The sequence below is a fragment of the Symphodus melops genome (genome assembly GCF_947650265.1).
Source record: "Symphodus melops genome assembly, chromosome: 10".
In the NCBI taxonomy this organism is placed as follows: domain Eukaryota; kingdom Metazoa; phylum Chordata; class Actinopteri; order Labriformes; family Labridae; genus Symphodus; species Symphodus melops.
This window is the reverse complement of record NC_136700.1, coordinates 11,680,948-11,693,419: the sequence shown is the minus strand read 5'-3', so window position 1 is coordinate 11,693,419 and position 12,472 is coordinate 11,680,948. Positions and strand designations below refer to the sequence as shown.

The following is a 12,472-nucleotide window of genomic DNA, read 5'->3' as shown; positions in this document are numbered from 1 at the left end:
CTCTGACCTGACTCTGTCTGTAATTTCTTCAGTTGTACCACTGAAACTTGGTTTTAGAAATGCAGCAATAAAAAAAACCCACAAACCCAGAGGAATCCTGTCTTGTCATGGGTCAATTTCTTGTATTGGGGGTCTTGTGTGAAGACTTGCTGGAAGCTGACAAGAGCATCATGACAGGATAAGGAGAGTTAAGAAGCCTTTGAAACAGGGTTTGGAACAGCTGTGGACTCTCAGAGTTTTCCAAAGCTGGACATGATGACAAATGAAGATAACAATCATGTTTAAACACAGAAGCTAGAGGACAACGTTCATATCATAACTTCAGTCCAAAACTGACAGTATTTGATAATTTAATTAATAAAATTGCATTGTCCAAGGACCATTAAGGTCCTCATTGACTATTTCATATACACAAGTCCCACTCACTGTATTTACCTCATGGAAAGAACATTTAACTAGCCAATGCCAGATCTCGAGTTCAAATATATAACTGGTGTGTATTGACTGTTGGAAAAGTAAAAGTATTAAAAGAGCACTTTTTGTCTTCAAATCTGGTTCCTCTCTTTGGCAATATCAACCCCATAAAAAATGCAGCTAAAGCATTTCAATGATGAGAAAGATCATGGCTGAGTGAAATATCCATCATCAGATTCATAGCTATTATTTTGACGTTTACTCTTTACTTTGATTGTGGCATGGACAAAAGCAGTTTACAAAGTGCAACAGGGAAAGCAAAGAATGCATGATTTAGACAAACAGTATGTGGGAATCGGGTATGTTCTGTAGTGGTTGTAATCCTAAAACAAAACAAAACACACGAAAGAATGCTGTTTTGTTTTGTTTAGACCAACTTATTGATGCCAAAGGCCTAAAGGTGCCATGTTACCCCCAGCTTGTCCCCCGAAGAAAGTGCACTAACTAATAAAAAACAGAACACAATGTTTTCATTTCAGAGGATTCTGATTACATAGACGTCATTTGTTTTGATCAGAATTTCTCTCTTTTCTATTTTACTCTACGTTATTGAAACAATATTTGTATTCTTATGTTGTAATGTTGATTGTAAACCAAGATAAGCTCTGACATGATCAGGCAATGGCGGGTCAAGATGAAAACATTCCTCACAGGAGCCATTTGAGATTGCTGGCCCAGCGAGACCGCTGGAGGAGACTTCACAGCCTGGTGAGGGCTGTTTGCAGAGTGGCTTGAATGAATCATCTGAGTTAATGTGCTCCTTTGTTGAACACTTGGCACTGGTGTGCTGCAGAAGAAACATCCCTGGGGGAGATGTTAGAACTTACATTCATCCACAACTAAAGAATAAGAACTAAACTTTAGCTAACGGATGTTCTCTAGCACTGTAAAGGACTTACTACCGCATTGTCTTTACTAAAGGTAGACTGTCAATAAAAAAGAAATTATGTGAATGATGCTTGGGTGACGTTCTCTTGAACATTTGCAGTGACATACTTCGTTATACATATCTATAAAAACAAACTATCTCCCCAAAAGTCTGCTCTGATACCAACATCAGGAGTTTCAGTAAATCTGGAGATACAACTTTTTGAAAACAACCAAATGTTATCCCTTCTTGCTTTAATGCAGTGTGACTTCCCAGCCATGCAACCTGCTTTGATGTAAATCCGAAAACAGTGAATCAAACAAGTCAATCTTTTAACACTTTCCCAGGATTTGTGCCAGAGTAAGACTCAAATAAATGGAAAAACGGTGCTTTCACAATCGCAAATCTTAGTCAGTCAGTGCTTGCAACCAAAGGGCACCTTCCTTCATGAGTACTGAATGAGATCACCTCACTGCAAATTACACCGAACCTCTCTATATCAACAAATGAAAATGCTTTTGCAAGTCCAGCAAAAAAAACATAATAAATTGAACAAAAACTTTACCAACTAAAGTATGTGGGTCTTAGACAAACTGAAATTTAAATGGTCTGTTCCTTTAATTGCACGGTAAGCCTGTTGAACACTGGGGTGCCTCTGTGTCACATTAAACCAGTGTGCTGTGGTTGGCACTCAACCTTTCCAGCAGACAGATTAGAGCCAGAGGTATACACAACACACGCAACCAATAAAGGCTGAAGCAGCACTTGCTTGGGGAATTAAGACAATCGATTTGGGTAACTACCAGCAATGCTCGGGTAATGCTACAATTCATCACCAGTGTTATGCGACAGCCCAGTCATACCATCCAATATGAATTAGTTTATCTAAAGCCAGCCGATTGTCACTGATTAATGTATTGAATCCTCTGAAGTCTCAGGGTTGAATCTGACCTGCGCCAAATCAGGCAAACTAGCTTCCAGCAGAACTAAAACAAACATTCCCCAACCTCTTTAGTTCCTTGGAGGCTTTGAAGGAACATGGCAGCTATTTTTTCCTCTTCATCACCTACTGCTGCTCAGAATTGTGCTATTAAAAGTGGCAGTCAAAAAATGGCAAACTATGGCAAAGTACACAAGTTAGTATTTAAAGCTTTCTGAAGGAATATTTTTTTCAGGGTACAAATTAGATGAACTGAATAAGTGATCTGGGCATTTACAAGGTTAGCATAAACAATAAAAAGCAACCTTACTAGCTTACTTTTATTAGTTCAATAAGGGAATAAGCTTGATTAAATTCCTGAGGGAAGGAATGTATTCAATGAATTTTATCAACTGTCCAAGCCCGGGTCTGATTAAGTTATCAAATATAGCAATAAAAAACAGAGGCCACTAAGCTGCCTCTTTACAAATTTATAACCTCCAGCTCACTAGGACAGATGTTGCTTGTTTGTTCAAAGTAAGCCTGTCTCCTACAAAGTAAAGGGGAGAGACAACAAACATATTACAGTACCTACTCAAGGTCATAAGATGCTTGACAGGGCGCTAATTTATTATCCAACTCCTTCCCAGATGTTTCCTCTTGGACTGTAACTCATTTACATGTGTCATTGGAAATCATTCTGACAGCCTGTACACTCTATCATAGTTCAAGGGGTGAAATTCCCAAGCATGAGAGGTTTCTCACTGTGGAGACATGAAATGAGGGGACTGTGTCTTAATGAGGTTCATGTAACTCAAAGATAATTGACCCTTGGAACAATCTGAGATAGTTTTTTTCTTTCAGTCAGATCACACACAGACAAAGATGGATATAGTTTGTGCATCACAAAAAAAAATGCTTGATATGAATGAATAAAAAAAAAAGATCAAAGTTGTGCTGGTAAGCCAGTTTTGATATTTGTTGGCTGCTTTACAGTAATTGCTATATATCTTTGCGTAAATGCACCTCTTACATCCCAAATGAAAGTGGCTGGAACAATAAAAATAAGGGATCATGTCTTATGAAATAAAGAAAAGAAGGGGATATTTTTTGCATGAAACAATTTACAACCTGAAAAAAAACCTGGGGTACCTTGTCATCTTGATCACATTAGGGGCAACAACAGACAAATGGCAAGTATTGGTCTTTATATGGACAAAATATTTCTATGATATCAAACACAATGCATCTGAAAAGACATGTGGAAACTGGAAGATAATAAACATAAACAGCTGTGAATTTTAAGCAAATAAAGACAACCAAAAATGTCTTGACTCCAGTCTAGCCAGGCCTAGATACTTAACATGTTTTCCAGGTAAGGGCTGAATTACTAAAGAGAAACTCAGCCAAAACACGAACACAGATCCAAACCAAAGTGCTGCAGAAAAGGCCAATGCATGGGCTGAATGAGAGTGAGAGAACAGGCATGATTAGAAACTCTGCCTCTATCTTTGACACACACTCACTGGATTCTAATCTGTACATGTAAACCCTTCGAACATCTAAGTATCATTTTGTCAAAGCTGTAAAAGTGACACTCACATAAACAATCGTCCTGCAGAAAGTTCATCAGGGGTGGATTTAAACTCTTTTGTTTTGCTTTGTGAAAAGATGAACCAGCTGGGACTTTTTGCTTCGGACATGTGTATAGGATAGCGACTGCAACTATGCAGACATACATTTGCAACTGAGAAATATGCAATGAAATGTAATCTATGCAAAGCACCATGTATAGGGTTTTTTTGTGTGCAGGGGATTAGCCAGACTAAACAATTGATGAGTGTGGAATAAAGGACTGATTTCATTTTTTTAATTACCAAACCAATTTGAAATTTCAGAACTGTTTTTGAATGACTTATTATAAGAGATGTTAATTTGTTTTCATGTCATTTACAATTATACCACACTAATAGAAGAATATTGGACTTATATGCACAAAGTTAACTTTTCATAGGATGTTCAGTCTTTACACGTGAGGAAGAGGCAGAGACACAAACAATGCACCTGTTCAAAGTCTGTGACGGATGCAGTAAAAATTGTGGTTCAGTTCACCTGTAGCATACACTTACCTCCTTGAAGAGAGGGCTGAATCAGTGCAAAGAGAAAGAGTCCCAAGAAGAGCAACAGAATGTTTCTGTTAGCCATCTCGCTCCAAAATGCACCACCCCTCTCCCGATCTGCGCGTTTTATTCTCGATTCACTAAGTACCACAAGCTTGTAATCTTATGGAGTTGAAAGAAACATAAAAAAAAGAGGGAAAGATACGGGACTATGAGTAATTAAGAGAGAGAAAGGACTCTGGTTCAATGGAGATCACTTTGCTTTTTTCCTCCTCTATGTCTGGTGTTGCTGTTTTTATTCTGGTCACTCCTGCCAACAGCACAGACGCTGCTTGCCAGCGACTAAGGAGAGAGCGGGAAAGAGACACACACAGGGAGTGAGGGAGAGAGAGAAAGACAGCCCTCCCTCCCTCTCATCCAGAAGGAATTGAGCTGTCTGCCAAGCATTTGCATGGATACTGATTGGACTTATCTATAAGAGTCAAAAGAGAGACTGAAGAGAAGCAAAGCACAATAACAGAAAATGATCTGTTCTCTGTAGCTTTAATTTGAGCTGCTTCAACACATTTTTTTTGTTTGTATCTTGCTACAGAAGTCTTTCATGGAGAGGGAAAATAACACAGCACTATCAGCATACTGTATGTTCACAAAATAGCAGAGAAAGTTATCACAAAGTCACTGGGAGCCATGAATTGTCTGGAAGCCAGTATATTCAGACCAACAAAACAGAACAGCCATGGTATTAAGGCTCATTCTAACTTTTAAAGTATGAGTTGCATCGCCTACCTAATTACCAAATAAAGTACCGGTAATCACAACAGAGGATGTCTAAAAAAACACCTGGCTATCAGGATTTTCAGATCTATCAGGAGACACATCTTCACCAGACACCTCACTGCTGACAGATCTGCCACTGTCCATCTGTTCTACCCTGGGACACGTTTTTTGGATTTCAAGTAAAGAAGTTCAGTGGACTTTTTACTGGCAAGTGCTGCAGCCAAAGTCATTACTCCCTCAGACACAAACCTGACAGACTGGGCTGTTGCATACATGCTAATGAGTTCTGCTATCCAAGACACACAATATCCTTTAAAATAGTGACGTTTACAATAAGTGTCCGTATTCCCTCGTGCTGATTTCATGAAGTTAGTTTAGGCAACGTCTTTGCTATACCTTGCGACAGTCATTCAACCAGGGAATTTACAAATGTTTCAATCATACAGCGTACAGCTGATCTGTTTGTGATATACATTTGTCATGTACTGTAGCTAGAAACCTATTTAACTCATAAAACAATGTTTACACTTATCTGACATATTATCACAATATTTATATTATTAGACTGAACCTGGGTGGTTTAAAACACAAGGGTCGAATTAATTAGAGTAAATGTTACAAAAAGTAAAATTGCATTTTAAAAAGAAAGGGGTCCAATAAAGCATGTACTTAAGCATTTAATCTTCAGCAGATGGTGAACACAATCACATAAATAAACATAAACACTATTAGAGTAAACTAAAGCCCATTATTTATCTACACTCTAATTTATTTAGTTTTGATTAATTTGCATTCTTTTAAGTCAGCCTGTTCAGTTGCTTTCGTCACCCTTTTTTATTTTCTTTCTTCCTTATACCCACTCTTTTTTTCCTGTTGTTGGATGAACAAAAATACAAATCTGTGCAGTAATTCTTCTGTGTATTTATGCTTGTACTGACATGTAAAGCTGTTGCTCGTTTTTTTCCCCTCAATATTTTAAAATAAAAAGTATTGAAAAAAAATTAAGTAAAATTGCATTTTAAACAAAAGGGGGCCAATAAATACATGCAAAAGATTTTATGAACAAAATGCCAAAACCTGACTTGATTAATAAACCAGTCTTCTCAAACACATTGATGAATATTTTCTGTGATACTGAATTGCACACTGTTTAAAACAAAAAACCATGTCTGGTTAGGTGCGATACATTTGTTTGGGCAGATACAGTTTACAGGGGTCAACTAATCGTCATGGGAACTGTAGATGTTATCGTACATTTCTTACATGCTAGCTCACTCAGTCACAGAAGTTTCTGATAAAAAACATTTCCGATAAGTCGACTTAAAAGGTACTGACGTGGAAGCCGGATAGCCACTAAGTTAAATCTCACACCATATATACAGAGGCTATAGTTCTCAAAATTGGCAGCTTAGGTTCTTTGTCACAGACCAAGTGGGAAAAATAGATTCCTCATGTGACTGTTAGGAAGAGAAAATCAGCTCACATCAGCCAAAACTATAATCTAGTTGGCATGATGTGTGTCTGTGTTCACTACATTTTTTAGTTTGATCAAGTTGTTACAGTTTGCTTTGCTTAACCCAGGGTATACCTTAGATCTGCCAGTGTTTAACTACACATTTCAACCAACACTTTTCTAAAGTATTCCTACATCATAAATTCTTGAACGATGATTTCAACCAGTGAAACATCTGTATTATTCAGTGAACTCATCAGAAGACAAAAACCACAATAAATGATGCCAAAAAATCTATAATAGTCAATAACAAGGAAACATTTGAAGTGCTCTCAGCACTGAATATGATTCCAGTAAATCATCAGTTACAATCCAATCAGAAGGACACTGACCTAATACTGTATCATTTTTTCTCCATGTTTGATTAGAGACCAAAAACCCCAGCTGAGCAGTCTGTTTATGGGAGATAAAGTGTATTCTGGATGAGAGTGGTGTTTTTCTCCATCCATTTGCATGTCTAAGTTTCTATTTTAGTCAGTATTTCTTCATTGGTCTTCATTGAATTTTGTTTTTGCCAAAAGGCTCACTTTGAAATATGAAATTTGGTTACATTTAGTGTGATTGTGTAAGAAAGTAAACTATATTTGTAATTTAACTATAGTGTGACTTTGGTGGAAATTGCAAACATTTTGTTTAACCTTAGCCTGGTGTAATTTCTAGTTAGCTATAAATAGCAACAGAGTTTATTAGACTGCAAAATATATTGACGTATCGAACAATATAAAAGACTTGAAAATGTAAAGAGTGGCTACTTGACAGGCTTTAATAAAATAAAGGTTTATTTCCAGTTCCCAACTTACTGGCCAATCATATCCTCTGATTATGAGCCTACTAAGTTCAGATATAAGAAATGTCCCATGCACCTAAATCATTATAGTTTGGGCCTTCTCTTTGTTTTGTTTTTTTATAACATTTCATTTCACAACAAGCAAAAACATGCATGCCTCCTTAGTTCTCTCTTGGGGACATTCAGGGATTACAAAAAGACCCTTGCTTAATTGCACAACATCTGCAGGCACAGTTGGCTGAGCATCACAGTATAATCCACTTCAAACTCCGAAGTACTTTTGGCTTTTGGCAGAAGGGAAATGAAATCTGTTAAGACAGCTACTGATGTCATCACCAGAAACCATATCAATTTACCAAGGTTGTTCAAATAAATTCAATTCCATTGCATTGAAGGCTTTACCTACCAACAGATAAACGAATAGACAATGTATTGACTGAGTTTTTGGTCTATTTATAAGCTGACTTGAATTTCAAATTAGATGCAACATTTCAGTCAATAATTTTAGACAACAGGCTAATTTAGTCAACCTAACCAAATAAGATACATGTTTTTATCTGTAGTATTTATTGCAATATATATTTAAAAAAGGAAACTAAACCAAAAATGTCTTCATATCGAACATCAATTGAAATGTCAATCAAACAATTCTTCATTTTATCATCTTTATGTCATTCTCTGATTTCAAATCTTAACCCCCTCCTGCTTTCATCCCACAATAGGTCCAACCCTCTGACAGATACTCTGACACATGCAGCAGGAGGAAGATAGGTGTAGAGAGAACAGGTGGAGTAGCACGTTTCTTCATGAACTTTAAAAAGAAAACTTGTGGCTTGCAATCATGTAACGTAAACGTCTTCAACCATTGCTATCAATGTTCAGTTCTAAACAAAAGCTCTCCATTTTGATCTGACTCACATTTGTGCGGCACTATTGTATAGCCACTAAACGTAAACAATCTGTGTCGTATCGTCTATGTTTACAGTCCATATGGCCACAGCATTAATGAACGAAGTTCTGCTGACAGTGGGAATGAACTCATTTCAAATCTGTAATGAGCATTTTCCTTCCGCATCATTCTGGTGGTGATATCAGAATAAGTTATATAGTAAATTAGCCATGAAAACAAGGCTAATCAAGATAAGATTTGGTTTGCATCAAACTAAATAAAAGTGTACACACACACACACACACACACACACACACACACACACACACACACACACACACACACAGTTTAACACTCTACACATGGACTACTATTGGATCAATGAACCTTTGTTCAGTGGGTAAGTGTTTACATCTTGTGGTGGGGTGCTGGACTGACTCAACCCCTAGATTGTTATCATGTAATAAGCACAGACTGAGGTTGGCCAGCTGTGATGGGTGGTACCACCTTGACAGAGAGGTTTGAATCTTCTTTAGGTCTGAAGTTGACACTGTTCAGATCATTTTGACATCCATACCAACTTTGTTTTAAGCTACCAGACAAAAAAACACAGAAAGTAAAGCACCGGAGTTAGAATTGAGATAGAGTCATTCTGTCAGCCTTTGTCCAGAGGGACACCACAATGTGACTTATTCACGGACTGGTGGATGAAGAGTGCGCAGCAGTACGAAAAACATCTTTTCAGTTGCCTGCACACGCACACAGGCACACACGTAGACTGGCCTACCTCCAAAGTGTGATACACACATCCAGACCACACTCCAGATGTGGTTTCTTCGCAGTTAGCATTGCTCAGCGTATGAAGCAGGTTCCAGTGAAGATCAGATCTAAGCCCAGGCACCAAGGGAAAACTGATGAGTTCTGGTCAGGGTCAGAGCAGGCAGCAGGGTGACTCATCTTTGGCATTAAAATATCCAGGACTCCAACTTTAAGAGAGCTTTGCATGCACTCACCCATCCAAAAAGGTATCCATTCTCTTTGAATCTTTGCACTATTCACTAAAATTGCTATGTGGGTTTCAATCAAATCGTGGCACAGCCGGTTTAGAGCTTAGCGTTTGGTTACAGTTAGGGTAAAAGTACAGATTAGGAATATAAGATCTTTATGGTGCCTATTTTAACTCAGTTTATCTTTTTAGAGCTCTTCAGCTTAAAAATAGTTTAAAATAAATAAAAATTCTTCACATGATTTGTTTAAAGTGACAGCACTTTCCATTATAAGCTGTGCGGCTGGAGCACTGATATGAAAGCTGGTTTTGTTTTAGTTGGCTATGCAAAGCTCCAAAAGTGTCACATAGTCAAAACCTTTTGGCTTCATTGTTTAGTTCTTTTTTTTTTTCATTATTTTTATTTACCTTTATTTAACCAGGTTGGTCCCATCGAGATAAAAACCTCTTTTCCAAGGTTGACCTGACCAAGACAGGCAGCAGCAAAAAACCCCCACAAAGTTACAGACGGAGACACAAAGAGATGCAAAAGCACAGCACTGTGGATTAAAATGAAGCCATCTACGAATCACAAGAGATTTCATTTGTTCAGACATCCGAGCTACAACATTTACAACTTATGTTTAACTTGGAGTCCGCTTCCAAGTTAAACTGGGGTGGTAGATTCACATAATTAAGAAGTTGGACAATTATATCTGTATTGGGAAGATCAATACTGACTAAAGTAAAAAAAAATTTAAGTTTGTGAGCTTAACTGTTCTTATACTTGACAGGAATACTTTTAAAGTTGTAAATGAGAACCAGAAATAAAAGACATGATAAGGGTGGCGCCGATAGCGCAGCGGCAGCGCGTGCACCATGTTGCAAGGCTTTGCTCCTCGCGCGGGCAGCCCGGGTTCGCGTCCGGCCTGTGGCCACTTTCCCGCATGTCTCTCCCCACTCTCTCCCTGTTTCCGACTCTATCCACTGTCCTATCAATAAAGGCAAAAAGGCCAAAAATAAACCTTTAAAAAAAAAAAAAAAGACATGATAAGATAATACGTCTTGCTCTAAGCGAGTGATGAGCAGGATTTGTGCGACACATCTGTGACAGAATTCACATGGGAGGAAAAATGCTTGAATACTTGAAGAATGTTTCATTTTTGGCTTATCAGACTTTCTCAGGCTTTTTGTGGGACTTGGGCAGGAAAGTCCGGCAAAGTGCCACTTATGACTGGAAGAGAGTATAGGCAACAGAGTTCATGGGCAGTAAAAAAATATGCAGATTAAACTGCTTTTCATCATGTCAGTGGTGTCCAGCAGTCGTCATACTCAAGATACCACAACCATTAAATAAGATGTTAACATCATGCTGTTTTGGTCTTACCGAAGACGTGGGAAAACAGATTAAGTTGGGCCCTATTTTTGGCCTTCCCATGCATTTTGTCAAATTTTCACAGCATAAAAAGCCAACCCTGAGATTAATTAAGAAACAATGGAACTGAAATTTCCTGTTTCTACAGATAAAACGTATGCATACACAAAAAACCTCCATCTATCGAACGTCTAACCCCATTTCTCAGGGCTCAATTAAGTGCAGTGATACTCATTTCCGACAGGCAGAGTAACACACTTCCTTGACATTGTTATAACTTCCTTATGTCACCCCTAACGGAACTCTTTGAGGCCAGCTCTTTAGCCAACAGAAGGGAGTTCACCATACATGATAAGTCGTAAGTACATTAGTTGACTTCATGTGTGCTCTTGGTGTGTGAACATGAATCCCCAAGGACAGAAGATTGAGACGAACTGGGCCAATCCAAAGATAAGCCAGCAAGTTCTCACATCAAGTCAAAATCTGTCACTCTTAAAGGAGAAACTTTTCAGAAATGTGCTTTTAAAATAATGAAAGGGAACATTTATCTTTCAGGAGGCTTGTTTTTTTTGGGACAATGTAAAAGTTTCTGCTCAACTTTCATCTGAAAAATGTAAAGAGTACACAGGAAAAACAGGTTTTTTAGTACAAAACATCTTTTGGTTTAACAAGGTCACAAGGTTCATGTCCATGTGTGCATATGCAGAACAACAGATAATGGGGTCACCGTGATCTGCACGTTATGTGGATTTATCTACAAATACTACAAAAGCGGTAACATCCAGTTTAGGGACTGGTCTGTCAATCCAAAGCAACAGCCATTAAAACATTTTCCAAGGGGGAAAACAGTTCAATTCAACCACTAGGGGGAAGAAAAAATCCAAAAACTGACAACAAGAGAGCATCTTGCGATAATATGGGAGCCAACACCTTCCCATCTGCCCATTCTTCAGAAACAGAGCATCATTGTCTTTCACCTGCAAATTCTTACATTAGTATTTATGTATATTTTGTAACATATATGTGGCGCCATTGCATTGTCTCAGACTTGGATGGGTGATCAAACTTAGACCAAGAGCTGGAAGAGACTACAGCCTGTTAAGGTATCCATAATATATTAGTGCAAGATTACTAAAAGCTCTTGAAATAGATTAAAAAATAGAACATTAACTTTGAAGTTAACTTAGAGTGTCAATATACATTAAAGATATTGCTCAGCAGCACCATAATATATCAGTGTCACAGAAAAACACAGTTAAATCCAAGTAAAAACAACTTAAGACTTAATAGCACCTAATGAGAGATACCATAACACCGGATGGCAGCTCCAGTAGATTCCAGTATCAACAGAGTAAATGGTGGCCATAAACCATAAATGAATATAAAAATAACATTTTACAAAGAGAGAAAAAATATGTTAAAGACAGAGGTCATGGCATCATTAACAAGTGAATGTTTTTTCTGTAATAAACCACAAACCCATTTATTTGTATTTAATGGTAATTTCAGACAAGTTTGTTCTTGGTTTATTTTTTCATGCCAATCATACACGGTAGTTATCCCAGACTAGATATATGCTTAACAGTGAGAATCTGCATGTATGCTTCTATTTATTTTGCATTATTGCCTTTTTAATTGTAAATGAATTTACTTTAAATTAGTTTGTATAATTATTTGTAGAATTGACAGCACTTTACAAATTCTCTATAAGCAAAATGTATCATTCTTTTAATGTTGCTCTCACCATTTAAAAAAAACCAACATG

The 12,472-nt window shown here is 37.6% G+C and overlaps 1 protein-coding gene across 1 annotated transcript in view; it reads right to left on the bottom strand.

The window, feature by feature from the left end:
• The window catches only part of elna (elastin a), a 40,598-nt gene extending 35,890 nt beyond the window's left edge, over positions 1-4,708 (bottom strand). Inside the window, exon 1 of the mRNA XM_079353215.1 lies at positions 4,391-4,708. Coding sequence (XP_079209341.1) covers positions 4,391-4,466 — 76 coding nt within the window. The 5' untranslated portion in view covers positions 4,467-4,708. The remainder of the gene's footprint in view (positions 1-4,390) is intronic.
• Between the last annotated feature and the right edge of the window lie 7,764 nt (positions 4,709-12,472).